Genomic DNA, 24,094 nt, shown 5'->3' with positions numbered 1-24,094 from the left:
GTCATCCCCCCCCCCCCGTTCCCATTTTGGCCGATGTGCTTCTGACATTTCTGCGGTGCCAGCAGGTGCTGCTGCGGCCTGGGCTCCTCCCTGCCCTCCAGACTTCCAGCCCTTGGGCGTCTGCCTGTTCCTCTTCCAGAGAGAAATTCCTGATGGGTGTCTGCCTCGGCAGGATGAACAGCCCTGGGAAGCGGCTAGTCTCACTGTGGCTCAGGCTGACCTGCCTCAGCCCGCGGCTCCTCCTTGTCAGTCACACATCCCACTGTCTTGCTTGTGCCAGCCCGTCGCCATCTTACTGGAGTCGTAAATCCATGATCCTCCATATACCAAGCCCCCTGCCTCACTGACAGCCAACCAAACATCTGTTCCCCCGTCCCTCTGTGTTCACAGTCCCTTCCTCAATAAAAGACCCTGCATGTTCTTCCCAGTGGCCACGCAGGCACCTCTTGTCTGTGTGGCCCGCTGTTGCCAGTAGCAGCGAACCTATTAAATTTTTCCTTTGTTCTTAAACGTCTCTTGGTTTCTGGTAAATTGTTTTGCCACCTGCAATGCCGGCCTGCCACGTGTCCCCCAACAGTTTCCTGTGCTGAGTTCACATATTCCTCCTTAAGCATTCCCGTCATTTCTGGTATTCTTTTCCTTTGGGAGTGTAGAGTGAGCATCCTTCCCAGTCCACGAACACAGCTCTATCAGGCACCTTGCACAGCAAGACCTGCCCCGCTCCCTGGCCGCACTTGCATCACATGATGGATGGTACCCTGGCCGGGTCCCCTGCCAACTGCCACCCTGCTGACCTTGCCGCTCCACATCACCAGGAAAATGATGAGTCTGCCCTTTTGTCTTTCAGACAGATCTCACAGGAAGATAAAAATTGGGAGACCAATATCCAGGAGCTACAAAAAAAGGTATCGTGGTTTCTTTTCTCGGGGATTTCTGACCCGCCTCTTGAAGAACTGTGTGGATTTCTTTTTCTTTGCTTCACATGAAGCTGCAACAGAAAGTCATCTCCCTTTTTCCTCCTGTAGTTGTACACAAGACGTAAGTTATTTAGGAGTTAATGGGGGGGTGCATTTTCCAGACATGGTAGGCGTATTTTGTCGAGAAATTGAGAAGTTAAGCTTTTTATGTTCCCTTTAAGACAGGGCAGCCCTTTCTCTGGTAATGTGGCATCAGGGAAGGCTGGCCGATGCCTGCGGCTCTCACCCTCCCTGACCCGGAAAGGCAGGCCCTGCGGTTCCTCTAGTGCAGGTGAGGGGAGGCAGGCTTAGACAGGCGGGTGTGCTGCTGGGGATGGGACGCCTTTTGGGGCAGAGGTGGGGTGAGTATGTTCTGTTGAGTGGCTCTGACTTTGAGGGGGCAAAGCTGATTTGGGGTCATTTTGTTCATTTTCCTGCCTTGGTGGAATTTCTCAACCCATGTGAGGACACACAGTGTCCCTCTCCCAGCCAAGACAGCTCTGCTGAAGATCTGCCAGAAGTCATTTGTATCTTTGGGAAATTTCAAATCCAGGTAGTTTATTTCCTAGAGAGAGATTGTGACCAAAGGCAGGTTCGTGTGCCCGCTGCACCATGAGGCCAAACAAACTGTAACATAAGTTTGGAGCAGAGAAAGGTTTATTGCAGGACCAAGAAAGGAAAACCCCGAACTCCCCGGAGGGTTTCAACAAAGCATATTTAAAGGCCAGGTGAAGGGCGGGGAGGTCACAGGTATGTGGTCAGCTTGTGCACAATTCTCTGACTGGTTAATGTGGAGGGAACAGGGTGGTCAATGCTCTGATCCCCTAGGTGCCAGGAGGTCTGGGGGCCACATGCTTTCAATCATCAAGCAGTTAATGTCTTCCTTTTGGTGCTGATTTTAAGCATCTGAAACACTCAGGAAACATACATGAGATCCTGTTACCTGGGTGCTTCAGAGAGGAGCTGCAGCAGAGGATACAGGGGAGGGGTCTGCCCGGAAAGGCCCCACAGGGTCCTGCTCAGTTACAAGACTGCATACCCACTCTCTATGATGGGAATGTTTTGCCCTTCGCTAAAGGAAACTTAGACACTGGGGGTCCTAGTAGGTAACAGGTTCATTGTGTCCCTCCTCTCAATCTCTGTCCCACTCAGATGGTTAAAGTTAGGGAAGATGGGTGTGGCTCTGACATTTGTCTGGGTCTCAGGTTTAGACAGACCCTGCCCACCCTTCTAGACCAGTTTGGGCTGTGAGTTAGGGAAGAGGCTGCATACTTCTCTGGGTACTCGGTGGACAAGGGTCAGGGAGAGGCAGAAACGAGAAGCAAGGATCTGACTTCTCACTGTGATGGCCCGTGGTAACCAAAGGAGAAAAATCTGACAGACACCCCAAAATACCAATAAGACCAACTTTGGATCATCTGATACCAGCTGAGCGACACTGGAATACTCCTTGTCCTGCCTGCCCTCCACTTCCAGTCCTGGAGGGGTCCGCGGTCCTGCCCAGTTTCTGTGGTTGACCTGGCTGCAGGGAAGGCTTGCAGTGCCTCCCCTCACCCCCAGTGAGGTGCCCTGCGCCTTTCCTCCTAATTCTCCCGTCACAGACTCATCTGGCAAAGTTGGCCTTCGTTGGAAGGTGGGCGGGGGAAGGGGAAGATGAGTCGGGGCTGGCCAAGCCACGAGCCTTGGTAGTGGGTGGGGAAGGGGGACAGGTGCTCGGGAGGCAGCCCCATGTCCTGTGAGCAGGGGACCAGGGGCAGCAGCCAGAGCCTCTGTGACCCAGAATGATATGCTTCTGGTTTTTATGGAAGCAGCTCTAACTGTGTGACCGAAGAAACCAGGAGAGAAAGTCTGTCCCCATCTCTGTCAGTCTGTATGTATACCCACGCCCAGGCTCGTGTCCCTGTCTATGTCTTACCCATCTCTCTGTCTCTGTCTCTGTTTGTACATCTGTATCTTCATCTATACCCATATCTTACCCATATCTCTGTCTCTGTCAATATCTACCTATACCCATTTCTTTAGCTAGATCTATATTTATAGCTTTATCTATCTACTCACATAGACCTAGATATCTTAGACAGAGAGCGACAGACAAGTGTGCTGGTGGAACCACACTTAAGAAAGGACACAGTGCACAGTGAGCGTGACTCGCACAGAGTCCCGGTTAGTGGGGCAGGACGACCCTGTGCCCTGTGTACGTGTGTGTTGGGTCCTCCCTCCCTGCCCCAGCCCCACACAGCTGTGGCCTTCAGAGCACAGCACCTTTTGGGGACCTTGCCCTGTCTTGCCCTGTGGCTCAGGTCCCCTAGAAGGAGGTCTGTGACTCTGAGGTTAATGGAGATGCTGCAGAACGCCTCCCCTTGGCTCCTGAATGCCTGGGGCAGGATCCCATGGGTGTCAGCTGGTAATCAGGGGGCTACTAAGTGCCTTCAATGGGAGTCATATTGCAAGAATATTTTAACCTCAGTGCTCGATAAGCAGGGACTTGCATAATAGAGGGAAAGTTGAACTAAAAGACAGTGAGCACATAGGACCTGTGGAAATACATGTGTCTTAAAGGGCCAGGTCCCTGGAGCTTATGTGCTGGCTCCACAGTGGCTTTGCCAGTATCTCATCTAATGCTGGCAGCGGAGCTGGGAACAGCTTGGCATCTCTGTGTCACGCTGAAAATCTCTTTAGTCAGGTGTCTTACAAAAGGATTGTGCTACTGTATTATTGTGTTTATTTTTCATGAAGATTTTGAATGCTGTGATCTTCAATCTTTGTTTCCCTTGTAACGCATTGTCTTACCTTCTTTCAAGTTCAAGGTGCTATACTTTGTATCATAAGGAGGAATTTGTAGTGATTCAAGTCATGGAGGCTGGTGGGCCCACTGCAGGAATCAGGCCATACTGACTGAGCTGTTTTCCTCTCTCACAGCACAGAATATCAGACAGGACTCTGCTCGCCAAATGCCTGACAGTGTTGGGACTTGTTATTTGCATGTGCTTTCTGAACTCATTTGTCCCTGGTGTTCATCTCGATCTCGGTGAGTCTGATTTTTTGAATTAGCTTTTCATGATAGGCTATCACAGTCTGGAAGGGAAGGTTTCAAAGCTTGTTCCCAAACACCGGCGAGGGGGACTGAGATGGAGCTTGGCCAGCCTTTGAGGGAAGGTTTTCTGGAGGAGAGGGAGAAGGGAGGGGCTGAGGGGAGACAGATGAACCCCAGGACCATGCACCCTCAGCCCCTCCACAGTCTGACATTAGAAGGGATGGAGAACAGGGTGCGTAGTATCAGCTCAGTATCACATATAGACCAGTGTACCTGAGCATCGGAGCTTCAGACTGGTGCCTGAGAAGCGCCCCCAGAAGAGGCAAGAGGTCGTATCAGCAAGGCCATAGTCCTGCAGGTTTTGCAGCCCGACCCAACAGTTAGATGAGAGACTACCAGTGAGAGGGCCGGAGAGACCGGTCGTGGTCTCTCTCCCTGCCCAGTGGTTTCCATTTTTCCCAGACAGCAGAACGCTGTTCTCCCACCTGCTCCTGTGGGTTTCCCCTCTCTTGCTCTCACTGGGCTGCGGCTTTCCCTTTGTACTTCCTCAAGGTCTAGGTTGCATGGCTCGTCCGCACCTGAGACATCGCCATCTTGCAGAATGAGCTCACTAGATATCTTACAAACCCTGGGACTTTTCAGTTCTCTATCAATTTTCATGTTTCTCAGATCTTTCTTATTGATGTAATAGTTCTCTTAATTGGTGTCATTACTTTAAACTAAATAAAACCACTTCCAAAACCCGCCTCAGTTTAAAGTATAGATTTATGAGAAAGTTAAATTGGGGGTGGTGTCAAAGAGTGTTTTCTGTGACCAAAATCTTTACTTATGATTTTCCTTCAAAATGAGCTCTGCTAAGATGTTTTAAATATCTTCTAATAAAAATTTGCTTTACTACAACATTTGAAGAATAGAACTTCTGTGGAAAACAAAGCCTCTTTGTAAAATAGATGGGTGATGTGGGCAGGCTTTAGTTATTCGAACCACAGCACTGCTCCTTTGGTTCTTGGCTGCCGCTATTAATCTTTAGAGTTCTAAAGATTAAACAAATGCAACAGAATGGGTGTTCTGTGGGCAGAGGGGTTTCATCAGCTAATTCTTTAGGGTGTTCACACATTGTTTTATTTCTAATTTGAGATTCCACTTTAAAAGGACAGATCATGCATTTAAAAAAATTTTTAGTTTTTAAAGTAAAAAATATATAGGAGTTTGCATGCAATTTTGTTAGCATTTGGCAGTGGTCTTAGTATAAATAACAATACTTTCAAAATTTAAAGTCACATCTTTAACCATATGGACTTTTAAAAATCTTGATTACTATGAAATTTTAAATTTTAGCCTAAGAATTCTTTGCTTTTTACCAAGATGTTGCATCCCTTTTGTGTGGTTGCTGCGTCAGGGATTGAGGAGTGTATTTCATTTCTGCTTTTAAATCTTGTGTTTTCAGTTAGTATTGTGTACAAACGATTTTATATGGGGATTCTGGAATACATAATCTGTATATTTGCATTTTCACCATGATGGGAAAGAATTAGGTTATAAAGGAGAAAAAATTGATTAGCATATCTTTAATGGATTCTCATCAAATTCATAGTGTTGTGAATTTTAACAAAGATGTAGAGTTACGTAACTGCCACTACAATCAAAATACAGAATAGTTCCATCACGTCGCCCCAAATTTCTTTGTGTTATTCTTTTGTAATCAACTTCTGCCTTAATCCTGTGACTCCAATCTGTTCTCCATCATTATAGTTTTGTCCTTTGGAGAAGGTCATATCCACAGAATCAGACTGTCTGCAGCCTTTGGGACTGGCTTCCCTCGCTCAGCATAATGCCTTTCAGATTCATCTAAGTTGTCGTGTGTATCAGTAGTTCATTCTTTTTGTTGCTGAGTAGTCTTCCATGGTATGGGTGAACCACAGTTTGTTTATCCATTCACCCATTGAAGGACGTTTTGGGTAGTTTCTGTTTTTGGTGGTTGTATGTTACCAAATCGAAACTCGTTCTGCTGGCTGCAAGACAGGCCAATAAATCAGGAGACCAGGTGTTGGGGCAAGGAATAGCGACTTTATTCAGAAAGCTGGCAGACCGAGAGGATGGCACACTAATTAACATCTTTGAGAACCATCCTCCCCCAATCAGAATACAGGCTCCTTTTATATAAAAAAAGGGGGGGGGTTTGCAAACTTCTTGGTGTAGGAATTCTTTGTTCTTGCAGCTGTCCACGAGGGCCAGGTCATGGAGCTCCTGCAAAACCTCCAACGAAAAATGTTACTCTCTATTCTGCAACTTGTTATCTTTACGTAAGCACAGAGCTAGCAAGACCAAGCTTAGGAAACAGGGCACAGGGTTAAAGCCAAAGGAACAGATCTAATGTGGAGTCAGATTTGTTCTTTTCTATTACAACTTGAGCTACTCCAAACATTCATGTGCAGGGTTCTGTATGAACCAAAGTTTTTGTTCACTCTTAGGAGTCCCACTCCTAAGAGTGGGACTGCTGGGTCATATGCAGAGTCTATGTTTAGCTTTCAAAGAATTTGCTACACTGTTATCCAGAGTGACTTTAGCACTTTGCACTTCCACAGTAGGTAGGAAATTCCAGCAGCTCCACATCCTCACCAGCACTTGGCATGATTAGACTATACCTCTTTTTTTTTTTTTTTTGAAATTCCAATTTTTTTTTTAATTGTATAGTCAGTTTACAATGTTGTGTCAATTTCTGGTATACAGCATAGTGATTCAGTTTAAATATATATATACACACACACACATTCCTTTTCATACTCTTTTTTATTATAGGCTATTACAAGGTATTGAATATAGCTCCCTGTGCTATGTAGTAGGACCTTATTGTTTACCTGTTTTTTATATAGTAGTTAGTATCTGCAAATCCCAATCTCCCAGTTTATCCCTCCTCCCTCCCCTTTCCCCTTTGGTTACCACAAGTTTCTTTTTTATGTCTGTGAGTCTGTTCCTGTTTTGTAAGTAAGTTCATTTGTCTCATTTTTTGAAGATTCCACATATAAATGATGTGGTATTTTTCTTTCTCTTTCTGGCTCATTTCACTTAGTATGATGATCCTGGGTACATCCATGTTGCCGCAAATGGCGTTATTCTTTTTTATGGCTGAGTAATAGTTCATCGTATAAATATACCACAGTTTCTTTATCCAGTCATCTGTCCATGGACCTTTAGGCTGCTTCCATCTTGGGTATTGTAAATAGTGCTGCTGTGAACATCAGGGTGCATATATCTTTTCAAATTAGAGTTTCCTCTGGATATATGCCCAGGATAGGGATTGCTGGATCATATGTTAAGTCTAATTTTAGTTTTTTAAGGAATCTCCATACTATTTTTCATAATGGCTGCACCAAACTGCATTCCCACCAACAATGTAGAAGTGTTCCCTTTTCTCCATCCCCTCTCCAGCAGTTATTATTTGTGGACTTTAAAATGATGGCCATTCTGAGTGATGTGAGGTGATACTTCATTGTGGTTTTGATTTGTATTTCTTTAATAGTGATATTGAGCATTTGTTCATGTGCCTATTGGCCATTTGTATGTCATCGCTGGAGGAATGTTTTAGGTCTTCTGCCCATTTTTTCATTGGATTCTTTCTTTATTTTTTTGTCTTTGAGTTATGTGAGCTGTTTGTATATTCTGGAAATTAAGCCCTTGTCAGTCTCATCATTTGCAAATTTTTTTTCCCATTCTGTAGATTATCTTTTCATTTTGTATATAGTTTTCTTTGCTGTGCTATTATAAGTTTAATTAGGTCCCATTTGTTTTTTATTTTTGCTTTTATTTCTATTGCCTGGGTAGACTGCCCTAGGAGAGCATTGGTAAGATTTATGTTAGAAAATGTTCTGCCTATGTTTTCTTCTAGTAGGTGGACTATGCCTTAAATGTAGAATTCACATGTTCATATAATCACTTGTTTACCTCTCTGCCCTGGTATGCTACCCTGCCCAGTTAGATTCACACACGATCCTAGTCTTCTAAGCTTTTCTCTACTCAGTTCCTTGTGTTAACACCTGACCCATTAGTAGATACAAGGTACAGGTTTACAGAATACATAAACAAGCTTCTTATTGATTCTTTTTAAAATTGTACAGTCAGTTACAATGTGTCGATTTCTGGTGTACGGCACAATGTCCCAGTCATGCATATACATACACATATTCTTTTTAGAAGATATTGAACATAGTTGCCTGAGTTATACAGAAGAAAATCATTTTTTTAATCTATGTTTATATTTAGTGGCTAACATTTGAAAATCTCAAACTCCTAAATTTATCCTTTCCCACATCCTTTCCCTGGTAACCATAAGATTTTTTACTATGTCTGCAAGTCTATTTCTGTTTTGTAGATGAGTTCATAGTGACTTTTTTTTTTTTTTAGATTCCGCATGTGAATGATATCATATGGTATTTTTCTTTCTCCTTCTGCTTTACTTCACTTAGAATGACATTCTCCAGGAACATCCATGTTGCTGCAGGTGGCATTATGTTGTCGTTTTTTATGTCTGAATAGTATTCCATTGTATAAATATACCACATCTTCTTTATCCAGCCATCTATTGATAGACATTTAGGCTGTTTCCATGTCTTGGCTATTGTGAATAGTGCTGCTATGAACATTGGGGTGCAGGTGTCTTTTTGAAGTAGGGTTCCTTCTGGATATATGCCCAGGAGTGGGATTGCTGGGTCATATGGTAGGTATATTCCTAGTCTTTTGAGGAATCTCCATACTGTTGTCCACAGTGGCTGCACCAAACTGCATTCCCACCAGCAGTGTAAGAGGGTTCCCCTTTCTCCACAGCCTCTTCAGCATTTGTCATTTGTGGATTTTTGAATGACGGCCATTCTGACTGGTGTGAGGTGATACCTCATTGTAGTTTTGATTTGTGTTTCTCTGATAATTAGTGATACTGAGCATTTTTTCATGTGTCTACTGATCATTTGTATTTCTTCCTTGGAGAATTGCTTGTTTAGGTCTTCCGCCCATTTTTAGATGGGGTTGTTTGTTTTTTTCTTGTTAAGTCATATGAGCTGCTTATGTATTCTGGAGATCAAGCCTTTGTCAGTTTCATCGTTTGCAAAAATTTTCTCCAATTCTGTAGGTTGTTTTGTTTTTCTTATGGTTTCCTTTGCTGTGCAGAAGCTTGTAAGTTTAATTAGGTCCCATTTGTTTATTCTTGCTGTTATTTCTATTGCTTGGGTAGAGTGCCCTAGGAGAACATTTTTGAGATGTATGTCAGATAATATTTTGCCTGTATTTTCTTCTAGGAGGTTTATTGTATCTTGTCTTATGTTTAAGTCTTTGATCCATTTTGAGTTTATTTTTGTGTATGGTGTAAGGGAGTGTTCTGGCTTCATTGATTTACATGCTTCTGTCCAGTTTTCCCAACACCATTTGCTTTATCCAGTCACCTGTCAGTGGACATTTAGGTTACTTCCATGTCTTGGCTATTGTAAATAGTGCTGCTGTGAACATCAGGGTGCATATATCTTTTCAAATTAGAGTTTCCTCTGGATATATGCCCAGGATAGGGATTGCTGGATCACATAGTAAATCTAATTTTAGCTTTTTAAGGAATCTCCATACTGTTTTTCATAATGGCTGCACCAAACTGCATTCCCACCAACAATGTAGAAGCGTTCCCTTTTCTCCATCCCCTCTCCAGCAGTTATTATTTGTGGACTTTAAAGATGGCCATTCTGAGTGATGTGAGGTGATACTTCATTGTGGTTTTGATTTGCATTTCTTTAATAGTGATATTGAGCATTTGTTCATGTGCCTATTGGCCATTTGTATGTCATCATTGGAGAACTGCTTGTTTAGGTCTTCTGCCCATTTTTGGACTGGGTTGTTGTTTTTTTGTTATTAAGTTCAATGAGCTTTTATATCTTCTGGAAATTAAACCTTTGTCAGTCTCATCATTTGCAAATATTTTCTCCCATTCCACAGGTTAACATTTTGTTCGGTTCATAGTTTCCTTTGTTGTGCAAAGCTTATAAGTTTAATTAGGTCCCATTTGTTAATTTTTGCTTATTTCTATTGCCTGGGTAGGCTGCCCTAGGAGAACGTTGCTAAGATTCTCATTATTGTGAGAATTTTGTATATTACTGATTCAGCCTGGATTGTCTAGAGAGCGAAGCCTGAAGCAAAGGCTTGTAGGGGTTCTTCACTGGGGAGTGTTATCCCAGGGAAGAGAAGTTGGAGACAGAGAGGCAGAATGGTGAGGCAGTGAGTCAAAAGAAGGCTGAATCATCATCTAGCCGCCATTATGAGCCACTGGTCACTCCATCCCATAGGACTGTCTGAGAAGAAATAGGAAATATGTCTCTGGACCGTCCACGAGGCTGCGTGGGAGAAAGAGCGAGCGTTCACCCACTGGCACCCATCACCCATTGGTCCAAGTTCCTCCCCATGGAATGCCAACTTGAATGTGCATCCAGCTGATACATCCACGAAGGCCACCCAACAGGGGAGCCCCAGCTGGGAAGCAGTGTTGGTGGGTGGGTTCGAAGGCAGACTTGGTCAGGGTGCATCTGTAGGAGGGCACGTTTACACAGAGCTGTCCACTGCCACTGACTTCTGGTGAGTGACAGGAGGACCCCAAGGGACACCCAAAGGTGCAAGAGGTGGATCAGCAGCGAAGAAAGAAAGTCAAGAGGGCCATGGTCAAGTTCATGTGCATCTGGGAAAGCAATAGTACTCCAGTGTGCAAGGATCTTTATCTCAAACATACACTGGAATTAAGTCCCAGATTGCCCAGCTGTTACGTACAGACAGGTCTGTAGTCCCCACATGAGATTCTTGGTGCCAGATATGTTTCAAAATTCAGACTTTTTGTTCGTATTTTACAAAGGCAATTAAGCGAATGCACTGAATTGTACATAATGTAACACCCCTGAGGTGTTTTGGGACCAACATCCTGGCCTTCAAACATTAATATTTCTGCAGTGAAATGTGAATATTTACACAAAGTGGGACAAATTGTGATGACAAATAGCCTTATTTTAGCTCAGATCAGGTTTCGTTGAATTTTGACATAGAACTTGTAAAAAAAATTTTGCTTTTCCAAACTTTATGATTTTAGAATTGCAGACAACTGATCTCTAAGAATCAGTGAGCCGACTTTAAAATGTTATCTGTGGCTTTGACATTTATAACCTTGGTTAGGAACTTTCTAGTTCAGAACTAGAGAACCCCTAGGTTCTCACAGTGTGTTTGATTAGATTTCAGTTCTGGAGATACTTCTCTAATTATTTCCCTGATATTGTTTCAAAACTGCCGATATTGTCAATGTCTTTTGGTGTCCTCTGTTGAGAAATTTTACTGTCTTTGTTAAAGTATTTTTAGCTACCAATAAAGCAATCTACATTACCACTCTGAAGCAACAGAGGGGAAAATTAGAATGATACTGGGCTAACCGGCAGATTCCAAGGGACAGTGGGCTCCGGGAGGGGGCAGCCGACTTAGGAAGTGGAAAGGATCCAGACAGAGGGCGTGTGTGCTCCCGCCCCTGAACACCCTTACTTCTCCATGGACCATTTTCTTGTCTTTTTTCTGCTTATGGCTGAATAGAGATGGTCTCATTAGTTTCCTGATTATAGGATCTCAGTTTCAGCCACACAGAGAGAAAAGGCTATTTTGAATTCCAGACTCCCTGGTGAACAGTTTGATTGGCCCAGGTTGGATTAGCTTTTTTTCCTAATCCAGAAATTATGACCAGGGTAATGGGGGCCACATGTTAAAACATGACCAATAAATATAAAAGGAAAATATAACTAAAATATAAAATATAAAAAGAATACCTATAAATCAGTAAGAGAAAGGCAGAACATCCAATAGAAAATGGACAGGAATCCTGAATAGACATTTCACACAAAAAAGATGTTAAAATAACTGAAATTACCAATAAGCATGTGAAAAGGTGCTTAGTCTCCTAAGTCATCAGTAAAATGTGATTCTAAACCACAGCTTGACACCACTATATCCACATGTAAATGGCTAAAATTAAAGGCTGGCAACACCAAATGTTAGAGAATGTAGAGCAGGGGGAAGTGTCGTACAGTGCTGGTAAGGTTGCAAATCTGTACGAAGTCTTTTGAAAATGACTTTGCAGCATCTGCTAAAGTTTAGGACAATGCGTATCTACTGCCCAGAAAATCTGTCTGTAATTATACGCCCAACAGAAATGTACACGTATGCATATAAAAGACATGTCTTAAAATCCTGATATTTATTTATGATATTGATTATATTAATTATGATATTTTAAATTATATTTATTATAATATTTATTTATAATAATAGCCCCAAGCTGGAAGCCATTCACATATGTATCCACCCTAGAACTGATCAGTAAATCGTGGGATAACCGTAGAGCGCAACACTGTACAGAAATAAAAACAGATGGATTATTGAAACTGAAACAGCGTGACAAACATGTTGAACAAAAAAAAAAGTCTGATACAAAAGGGTGCATACTGTATGATTCTGTGTATGAATGAAGACTCAGAAACAGGCAAGTCTACTTTATCGTGTTTGGAGTCAGGGGCTGAAGGGCAAGTGTAAGGAATGGAAGGAGATTTAATTGTGCTTTTAGAACGTTGCCAATGTTCTGTTTCTTTCCCCAGGAGGAGGTTACGTGAATGTATTTCCTTTAAATTTTTCCTTACAGATTTTTTATTGCAATATAGTTGAGATACAGCATGGAATACAGTATTTTTGGTGGGGGGTGGTGTAATTAGGTTATTTATTTATTTATTTAAATGGCAGCACTGGGGATTGAACCCAGGACCTTGTGCTTGCTAGCAAGCACTCTACCACTGAGCTATACCCTCCCCCTGTATTTCCGTTATAATTGAGCTATATGGTTTATTTGAAATCGATGCCCTTTTCTGGATGTATGCCATAGTTCAAGCAAAATGTTGATTAAATGATTTAATGAATACATTCACTGTATCATTCAGAGCCCTCCCAGAAAACAGACTGCATATACTCACACTTGGTAATTTGAATAGAATTTACCAGTGGGCAAGATAGAGGAATCCATGAAGGGTAGAGTGGTGTCCCCGAGCCTGTGTGTGTGTGTATGACAGAGAGAGAGAGGTTCCTAGGAACTACAAGGATGCAATGACAAGGCCACCTTGACAAGAGCTGTGAGACCTTCAGTGAAAAGTCTCTGTAGGGAGGGGTCCAAAATAACGCATGCCGTGAGCCCTCTCACCCTCACTCCACCTCCCGCTGGGGCTCCCCTTGGCACAGCCCAGCTGGAATCCTGGGCCCGAGAGCCTCCTGATGTGTGGTCCGCAGGGCAGAGAGCTGGAGGGGCTGGAGGGGTGTGGCGAGGAAGGGGCAGCTCAGCGGGGTCCTGCCCTCCCACATTCCCCATCACTACTGGTGGGAAACTTTAGTTGCAGCAAAACAATAGGATCACTATTTTAAGATCACCTTTATTCTTTCAATTTCACCTCTTTAAAAACAGCTGACTTGTAATCGCATTGTTTCCTGAGCCTGATTGGAAGCCACACGTTGTGTTTCTTAAACTTGACTGGAAGCTGCCAGGTGTTGAAATGGAGCCGTGAGCTTTACTCCGAGCTTTGATGTCAAAGCTGCTGCTGGAAGTTTGCAGCCACATCCTTGAATCGAGCAGGGAGAAGGCAGATAGGAAGCCAGATTGCTCTGGCCCTAAGCCCAGCTCCAGTCTTCAGTGGCCTGATGCCCGTGGGCGCCTGCAGTGCGCCTCAGTGGCCCCTGTGAGGAGCCTGTGAGGACCGAGTCACCTCGTACGGCCAGAGGTCTCAGAAACAGCAGCTGGAGCAAGACTTGAGTGCTGCGTTGAAAGGACCGCTCTTAGGCAGGTTGCTGAGCCACTCAGGAAAACACAAGATGATGAAAAATGGCCTTGCTTTTGCTGGATTTTAAAGGGGAACTAGAAAGAACAGGACTTTTCTCATGATAGGGCACCATACAGATTATATAGTAATTGCGCAGGTAATGAGATGCTCCCTCCGTTTGGTCCAAGGCCTTTGCCCTGCGTGTGGTTAGTAGAACTTAACCCCTTGGTGACTCCGCTCTTTGTCACCTTCTGATCCCACTCCTCCGGTGCTGCCTGTCCCAACTGCCCACCCAGCTGTGGACTGGGAGCTCCCCAAGAGCAAGCTTAGGCTTGTACCCCGGGAGCTCAATGCTTCGGTGAATGACTGATTCGGCGGTAGATGTAAAACTACCCCATGGACAACATAGTGTTTTTCTGCAACTGAAAGTCCTGAATTATTTATGGTAAATTTCATGTGGCCAGTTTTAGGCAGTTGATGGCCAGTACACATGAGATGCCTCACCAAAGGGAGGCAGACAGCGTGGTTTGTACTCTATCTAGTACGCACAAACTATTTGTGAGTTTTTCTGGTTTGAAGGATGAATATGAGGTGTATAACTTTTGAGATATTCTCTGGAGATTCCTCTTGTGTGGCTTAAAACATGTAAGTTATGATACCACTCATATGTGGAATCTAAAAAGAAAAAAAGGACATTAATGAACTCACCTACAAAACAAAAACAGACTTGCAGACATAGTAAATAATTTTATGGTTACTAGGGGAAAGGAGGTGGGAAGGGATAAATTTAGGGGGTTGAGATTTGCAAATGTTAACCACTGTATATAAAAACTGAAAACAGATTTCTTCTGTATAGCAAAGAGAACTATATTCAATATCTTGTAATACCCTTTAATGAAAAAGAATATGAAAACAAATATATGTATGTATCTGCATGACTGGGACATTGTGCTGCACACCAGAAACTGACACATTGTAACTGACTGTACTTGAATAAAGTATATAGGTTATTTCATCTTAACTTTAGGTAGTGGATTTATCAGGACAGTATTGTTTCTGATCAAAGACACCTGCAAAATGTCCAGAGCCGGACCGGGTACAATATGTTCCTTTTTTTTTTCCATTTGAGAGAAAAGATTTATTAATTTTGGGTTTTTTTGTATATATACTTTTTTTATTGAAGTCTTGTCAGTTTACAATGTCGTATAATATGTTCTTTATAAAAGACACTGCACGGTTTCAAGTAGAACACAATCAAGTTGCATCTCTGAGCACAGGAGACACATTGCCTTTTAGTTAGGAGGGGAAGGTTTCACACGTGGAGTTACCAGGTGTGTTTTAGGTGATGGAAGCATCCCATTTGAAGACTGAGCACATGAGAGGGGTCCACCCTGGTGTGATGGACAGATACCCTCACAGACTGGGGGTTGAGTCTTGGTTTTGCCACCCAGTAAGTCACGTAGCCTGAAGAAAACTAGTTAATCATCGAGAGCCTCAGGGTTTCCTCGTGGGTGGGGTTGCTGTGGGGTGACCAGCAGGGCTGTGCCAGGAGGCTGCTCAGCCAGTGGGGGGGGCCCGTGTTCTGCCTTCCTCTGCAGTGTTTTTAGGGATGGGGGTAAAGGGACCCCCATTAGCTCTCTGTTTTGCATTGAAACCTGGCCCCTGTTGGAGGGTTCAGTGAGAAAGTACAGGGCCACGTAGAGATTTTGCTTTAAGGAACAGCAAAACTCATGGTGAGAGATTAAGGTTCAAGGAAGGGATTGATAGATTCTCCACGGGGTAAAGGCGGCTCCAGCTCAGGTAAATGTTGCTTTTACCACTCCGTCCTTTATTGTTGGCTGTGGTTGAGGCGCCAGTGCTGAGTGAGAGCAGAATGGAACATTCCAGGCAGTGGCCTGGGGGACCCCTCAAGTGCCGCTTGGACTCTTCAGTGAAGGCACCAGGCATTGCCAACCAGATGTGCTTGCGTCCAGGCAGTTTGATTGGCACTGCTGGTTCTGCGGGCAGTGCAATTAAAATTAAGGAAGAAATTGAGGTTTTGCAGGGACGAGGGAGACTTCCTTCCACTGTATGTTATTATAGGGAATTTTTCTGACACAGTAAAACTCCATGAATACAGACCTTCTTCTAAAGTCGGATTCCTGAGTGCTATGACAGGGGTTCTGGCCGGAAGGACATCCAGCCCTCCTCAAATGATGAGGAAAAGTAGTCTTAGAGGAGCATCCATCTTCCTGACTGAAATTTCTTTTAGGATCATGGAAAATACCTTGTGTCTTTACTGATTTTGGGGAGATTCTTATTGTCATAGAGCAGAGCAAACAACAGGATGCCGCTTATGGTTGTAGAAAAGCATCAGCTGGGCAAAGGGCAACTGGTCCATTTTTTTCTTACTGAGAATTTAAAGAAAAGATCTGATGAGCTGTCAAGGCATCTTTAGAGGAGAAGTCAAGAAATCAACCATCAGGTGTGATGGATCAGGGAAGCAGCTGTTTGTCCTCAGTACTGCGGTGGGTGCTCTGGAGCATTCAGAGAAAATTGATAAAGTCTAGGCAGGTAGATGGAAAAGGCAGGCACTCCAGCTCCTTTGCTTAGAAAACTTCAGTGACTTCTCTCTGTCTACAGAACGAGGTCCCCAAACCTTTGCATGCTATGTAAGGCCTTCCGATCAACCTCACACAAGCAAGGTGACAATGCACTTCCCAAGCAGGACATCTTTCTTCTTTTATTTTTTTATTGTGGTAAAAATATATATGTGATATATCACAGAACATTTGTCATTTTATTAGTTTTCAGTGTACAGTTCAGTGAGTGTTAATTACCTTCACGATGTTTTATAACCATTATCAGAGATTCAAAAGTTTTCATCACCCAAACAGACACTTTATAACCATTAAGCAGTAATTCCTCATTCTCTTCCTCTCTTCCTACAGCTTCTGGTAACCGCTAATCTACTTACTCTTTTAATGAATTTGTTTATTTTAGATATTTATTATAAGTGGAATTGTATAATATTTGCCCTTTTGTGTCTGGCCTTTTTCATTTAGAATAATGTTTCCATGATTCACCTGTGTTATGGCGTATCTCAGAACTTCATTCCTTTTCATGAAAATAAAATATGAAAAATATTCTGTTGTATGTATGTGCTACATATTGTTTTATACATTCATCTGTTGATGGACACTTGGGTTGTTTCCACCTTTTGGCTGTTGTGAAAAATGATGTCATGAACATGGGTATACAATTAGCTGTTTGAGTCCCTGATTTCAGTTGTTCTGAGTATATGCCTGGGGGTGGAATTGCTGGATCATATGGTGATTCTGTGTTTGACTTTTTGAGTACCTGGCAAACTATTTTCCACAGCAGTTTCACTATTATACATTCCCACCTGAAATATGTAAGGGTTCCAATTTCTCTACCTCCTCTCCAACATTTTCTATTTTCTGTTTTTTTGCCCTAATTATAACCATCCTAGTAGGTGAGAAATGGTATCTTACTGTGGCTCCAATTTCCATTTTCCTAATGACTAACAGTGGTATCTTTTTGTATGCTTTATTGGCTGTTTGTCTATCTTTAAAGAAATGCCTATTCAAGTTCTTCGCCCATTTTAAAACTGGGTTGTTTGTCTTTTTGTTGTTGAGTTTTATATATACTTTATATTCTTCGTATTAAACCATTATCAGATACATGATTTGCAAATATTGTCTCCTTTTCTGCAGGTTGTCTTCTCACTTTCTTGGTAATGTCTTTTGATGCAGCAAAGTTTTTAATTTTGATGAAGTCAGTTTATCTATTTTCTTCATATGTTGATTGTACTTTTAGTGTCATATCTAAGAATCCACTGCCAAGTCCAAGGTCATGAAGATTTACCTTTATCTTTTCTTCTAAGAGTTTTATGGTTTTAGCTCTTATATTAAGTCATTGACTCATTCGGAGTTAATTTTTGTATATGGTGTGAGGTAGAGGTCTAACATTATTCTGTCACATGTAGAAATCCAGTTGTTCAAGCTCTGTTTGTTGAAGAGATGATTCTTTGTCTATTGAATGGCGGTGGCCTTGTCAAAAATCAGCTGGTCACAGATATATGCACCTATTTATGGACTCTAAATTCTATCCCATTGTCTGTCCTTATGCCAGTACTGCACTGTTTTGATTACTATAGCTTTGTCGTTAGTTTGGAACTTGGAAAGCATGAGTTCTCTGACTTAGTTCTTTTTCCAGATAGTTTTGGGTTTTTAGGACTCCTTGTAATTCCATATGACTTTGAGACTTGGATTTTCCATTTATGTCAGAAAGGCACTGCACTTAATCTGTAGATCTCTTTGGTAAGTATTGACACGTTAGCAATATTAAGTCTCTCTACTCGAGAAGATGAGATTGTGTTTTCAATTATTTAAGTCTTTGTTAACTTCTTTCAGCAGTATTTTGTAACTTTCAGTGTATAAGTCTCCTTATTTGTTTATTTATTCCCAGGTAGTCTATATTTTAGATGCTATTGAAGTGGAGTTGCTTTCTTAATTTTTTTCAGATTATTTATTCCAAGTATATAGAAACACAACCTATATTTGTGAGTTGAACTCATACACTGCAAATATCTGTAGCTTTCTTCTGGATTCTTTTGAGATTTTTTTCTTCTGCATCTTGTCACCCGTTAATAGTTAGTTTTACTTCTTCCTTGGTTTCAAAATCAGATATTTTTTCTTCCTTTATCTCGCCTAATTGCTCTACATTGAACTTCCAGTTCAATTTTGAATAGAAGTGGTAAAAGTGGGCATACTTGTCTTGTTCCTGATCTTAAGGAAAATGCTTTCATCCTTTCACCAGTGAGTATGATGTTAGCCATGGGTTTTTTGTAAAGTTTTTTATCATGTTGACAAAGTAATTTCTCTTCTCTTCTTAGTTTTCTGAGTATTTTTTAATCATAAAGGGATGTCGAATTTTGTCAAATACCTTTTCTGTCTCAGTTGAGATAATTGTGTTCTTTTTTTCCCCTTTATTTATTAATGTGGTGTATGACATTGAGTTTTTTCTATGTTGAACCACCCATGCATTCTTGGGATAAATCCTTTTAATATGCTGTTGGATTCTGTTTGCTAGCATTTTCTGAGGATTTTTGTATCTATATTCATAAAGGACAATTATCTGTAACGTTCTTTTCTTTTACTGTCTGTATTTGGGCTGGTATTAGGGTGATGCTGGCTTCTTAGAGTGAATTAGGAAGTATTCTTCCTCTTCTGCTTTTAGAAGCATTTGAGGAGATTTGGTTTAACTCTTCTTTAAATTTTTGGTAGAATTCTCCAGTGAAGCCACTACTGCACTACTCTCTCTTATTGGGAGCTTTCTGATTAGCAATTCAATCTCTTTACTTGTTTTAGGCCTGTTGAGATTTATATTTCTGAGTCACTTTAGGTAATTTCTGTGTTTTTATAAATTTGTTCATTTCATCTAAGTTATCTAATTTGTTGGTGTACAGTTATTAATAGTATTCTCAAAATTTTTTTAAAAAATTAAAAAATTTCTGTAAGGTCAGTAGTAATGTCCTCACTTTCATTTTTTTTTTTAACTGAAGTATAGTTGATTTACAATGTTGTGTTAGTCTCTGGTGTACAGCATGGTGATTCAGTTACACACACACACACATTCTTTTTCATTATAGATTACTACAAGATACTGAATATAGTTCCCTGTGCTATACAGTAGGACCTTGTTGTTTATCTATTTTATATATAGCAGTTAGTATCTGAAAATCTCAAATTCCCAATTTATCCCTTCCCCAAGGTAGCCATCTTTGTTTTCTATGTTTGTGAGTCTGTTTCTGTTTTGTAAATAAGTTCATTTGTATTATTTTTTAAGATTCCACATATAAGTGATATCATGACATTTTTCTTTCTCTGTCTGACTTACTTCACTTAGTATGATAATCTATGGTTCCACCCATGTTGCTGCAAATGGCATTATTTCATTATTTTTCATGGCTGAGTAATATTCCTGTGTGTGTGTGTGTGTGTGTGTGTGTGTGTGTGTGTGTGTGTGCGTGTGTGCGTGCGCACGCGCGCCACATCTTCTTACAGCAGTCATCTGTTGATGAGTGTTTGGGTTGTTTCCTTGTCTTGACTATTATAAATAGTGCTGCTATGAATATTGGATGCATGAATCTTTTGAATGAGAGTTTCCATCTTTTCCAGATATATGCCTAGGAGAGTGATTGTTGGATCATATGGTAGCTCTATTTTCAGTTTTTAAAGGAACCTCCATACTGCTTTCCATAGTGGCTGCACCAATTACATTTTCACCAACGCTGTATGAAGGTTCCTTTTTCTTCACACTCTCACCACCATTTGTTATTTGTAGTCTTTTTGATCCTAGTCATTCTGACAGGTGTGAAGTAATATCTCATTGTGTTTTTTAAAATATTTTGTTAGCAATAAAAATACCATCTTTTTAAGCCAGAATTTTTTAAACTGAATTATACTTGATGTACAGTATTATATACATTCCAAGTGTACGATATAGTGATTCACAGTTTTTAAAGATTATGCTCCATTTATAGTTATAAAATATTGGCTATATTCCCTGTATCATACAATCTAGCCTTGTAGTTTATTTTATACATAAGAGTTTGTACCTCTTAGTCCCCCAACCCTATATTGCCCCTCTCTCCTTCCCTCTACCCACTGGTAACCACTAATTTGTTCTCTATTTATGTGAGGCTGCTTCTTTTTTGTTATATTCACTAGTTTGTTGTATTTTATAGATTTCACATATAAGTTATATCATACAGTATTTGTCTTTTTCTGTCTGACTTATTTCACTTGGCATAATACTCACCAAATTCATCCATGATGTTGCAAATGGCAAAATTTCATTCCTTTTCATGGCTGAGTAGTATTCCATTGTGTGTGTATATGTGTGTGTGTGTGTATACACACACACACCATCTTCTTTATCATTTTATCTGTTGATAGAAATTTAGGTTGCTTTCATATCTTAGCTATTGTCCATTAATGCTCCCATGAACATAGGGGTTCATGCATCTTTTCAAATTAGTATTTTTGTGTTTTTCAGATGCATACCCAGGAATGGAACTGTTGAGTCATACGGTGGTTCTATTTTTAGTTTTTTGAGAAACCCCCATACGTTTTTTCATGGTGGCTGCACCAATTTCCATTTTCATCAACAGTGTACAATGGCTCCCTTTTCTCCACATCCTCGCCAACATTTGTTATCTGTGTTCTTTTTCATGATAACCATTCTGACAGGTGTGAGGTAATATACTTCATTGTCATTTTGATTTGCATTTCCCTGATAATTGGCAGTGTTGAATATTGAATATCTTTGTGCCTCTTGGCCAGCTGCATATCCTCTTTGCAGAAATGTCTATTTAGGTCTTCTGTCCATTGTTTTGATTGGGTTGTTTGTTTTTTTGTAATTGAGGTGTATGAGCTGTTTGTATATTTTGGAAATGTAGCTCTTGTTGCATCATTTGCAAATTTTTTTTCCCATTCTATAGGTTGTCCTTTCGTTTTGATGATGGTTTCCTTGGCTGTGCAAAAGCTTATAAGTTTGATTAAGTCCTATTTATTAATCTTTGCTTTTTTTATTTTGCCTTGGGAGACTGACCTAAGAAACCATTGCTATGATTTTTGTCCAATGTTCTCTTCTAGGAGTTTTATGGTGTTATGTTTAATATTTAGGATTTAAACCATTTTGAGTTCATTTTTGCATACGGTGTGAGGAGCATTCTAGTTTCACTGATTTACATGTAACTGTCCAACTTTCCCAACACCACCTGTTGAAGAGACCGTCTTTTCTCCATCGTATATTCTTGCCTCCTTTATCATAGATTAATTGACCATAGGTGTATGGGTTTAATTCTGGGCTCTCTAATGTGTTCCTCTGCTCTATGTGTCAGTTTTTGTGGTGATACCACACTATTTTGATTACTGCAGCTTTGGAGTATAAAGTAAAGTCTGGAAGGGTTATACCTTCAGCTTTGTCCTTTTTCCTCAGGATTGCTTTGACAATTCGGAGTCTTTTATGATTCTATATAAATTTTAGGATTATTTGTTTTAGTTCTGTGAAAAATGTCCTGGATATTTTGATAGAGATTGCATAGTAGATTACTTTCAGTTGTATGGCCATTTTAACAATATTAATTTTTCTAATCCAAGAGCATGGCATATCTTTCCATTTTCTTTAATTCATCTTTAGTTTCCTTTATCAATGTTTTATAGTTTTCAGTGTATAGGACTTTCACCTCCTTGGTTAAGTTTATTCCTAGGTTTTTTTTTTTGACACAATTTAAATGGGATTTTTAAAAAACTTTCTGGTATTTCATTGTTAGTATAAAGAAATGCAACAGATTTCTGCATATTAAATTTTTGCTAATGGTGCTGGGAAAACTGGACAGCTACCTGTAAAAGACTGAAATTAGAGCATTCTCTAACACCATATGCAAAAGTAAACTCAAAATGGATTAAAGACTTAAATTTAAGACCAGATACTATAAAACTCATAGAGGAAAACATAGGCAGAACACTGTTGGACATAAATCACAGCAATATATTTTTTGAACCAGCTCCTGCAGTAATGGAAATAAAAGCAAAAATAAACAATTGGGATCTAATTAAACTTAAAAGCTTTTGCACAGCCAAGGATACCATCAACGAAATGGAAAGACAACCTACAGAATGGGAGAAAACATTTGCAAATGATGCAACTGACAAGGGACTAATTTCCAAAATATACAAACAGCTCATACACCTTAATATATTAAAAAAAAAAGCAACCCAATAAAAAAATGGGCAAAACATCTAAATAGATATCTCTCCAAAGAAGACATACAGATGGCCAACAAACACATGAAAAGATGCTTAACATCACTAATTGTTAGAGAAATGCAAATCAAAACTACAATGAGATCTCATCTTACACCGACCAGAATGACCATTATTAAAAAGTCTACAAATGATAAATGCTAGAGAAGGTGTGGAGAAAAAGGAAAAGGAACCCTCCTACACTGTTGGTGGAAATGTAAATTGGTGCATCCATTATGGAGGACAGTATGGAGGCTCCTTAAAAAACTAAAAATAGACTTACCATATGATCCAGCAAGCCCACTCCTGGGCATATACCCAGAGAAAAATATAATTCAAATGGACAGTGTACCCCAATATTCAAATCAGCACTATTTACAAGAGCCAAGACATGGAAACACCCCAAATGTCCATCAAGAGTTGACTCGATAAAGAATATGTGGTAATTTTTACAGTGGAATACTACTCAGCCATAAAAATGCCATTTGCAGCAACATGGATGGACCTGGAGACCATCATTCTAAGTGAAGTAAGTCAGAAAGAGAAGGAACAATGCCATATGATATCACTTATAAGTGGAATCTAAGAAAAAAAGGACACAAATGAACTACTTATTATTTATAACTTAGATGATTGATTGATATCTTGAATATGTATAAGCAAGTTTGACTGTCTTTTATGATTGGATTACTTCATTCTGTTAAGTCTTACTTTGTGGTTGGTTTTATTCCTTTGATAACTACTTAAATTTTAAAAGCTAAAGCTCTAAATTGTTCTTAGAAACAATGAACAGTACATATATGTATATTTTTAAATGGTTTTATCTCTCAGTGAGTTACTCTTCCTGGAATAAACTTTGTTTAGCCTCTCAGAAAAAGAGTACCCCCCAAAAATCTTTGCTGAATTAATTTATTCTAATAGTTCTGGGTGAACACTATTGTTTTCAGTATAAAGTATCTTGTCATCTGCAAATAGTGACACTTTTATTTCTTCCCTTCCAATTTAGATCTGTTTTATTTCTTTTTTCTTGTCTGACTGCTGTGGCTAGGACTTCCAATACCATGGTGCATAATAGTGGTGAGAATGGGCATCCTTGTCTTGTTCCTGAGTTTAGTGGGAAGGCTTTCAGCTTGTCACCGTTGAGTATTATGTTGGCTGTGGGTCTCTCATAAATGGCTTTTACTACATTTGAGATATGTTCTATCTAAACCAATTTTGGCGAGAGTTTTTATCATGAGTGGATGTTGAATTTTGTCAAATGCTTTTTCTGCATCTATTGAGATGATCATGCGGTTTTTGTCTTTCCTTTTGTTAATATGGTGTATCACATTTATTGATTTGCATTTGTTGAACATCCTTGTGACCCTGGAATGAATCCAACTTGATCATGGTGGATTTGATATGGGTGCAATCTATATCTTTCTTCGGGATGTGCTGGTT

General features: G+C 40.5%; 1 protein-coding gene across 1 annotated transcript in view; it reads left to right on the top strand.

Annotated features, from left to right (window-relative positions):
- Window positions 1–24,094, top strand: part of LOC102543550 (P protein-like) — a 127,218-nt gene that overhangs the window by 55,863 nt on the left and 47,261 nt on the right. The window contains exons 13-14 of the mRNA XM_072952828.1: window positions 848–905; window positions 3,876–3,984. Coding sequence (XP_072808929.1) covers window positions 848–905; window positions 3,876–3,984 — 167 coding nt within the window. The remainder of the gene's footprint in view (window positions 1–847; window positions 906–3,875; window positions 3,985–24,094) is intronic.

Source organism: Vicugna pacos, chromosome 32 (assembly GCF_048564905.1).
Source record: "Vicugna pacos chromosome 32, VicPac4, whole genome shotgun sequence".
Classification (NCBI taxonomy): Eukaryota; Metazoa; Chordata; class Mammalia; order Artiodactyla; family Camelidae; genus Vicugna; species Vicugna pacos.
This window is presented reverse-complemented; position numbering and strand designations above follow the sequence as displayed.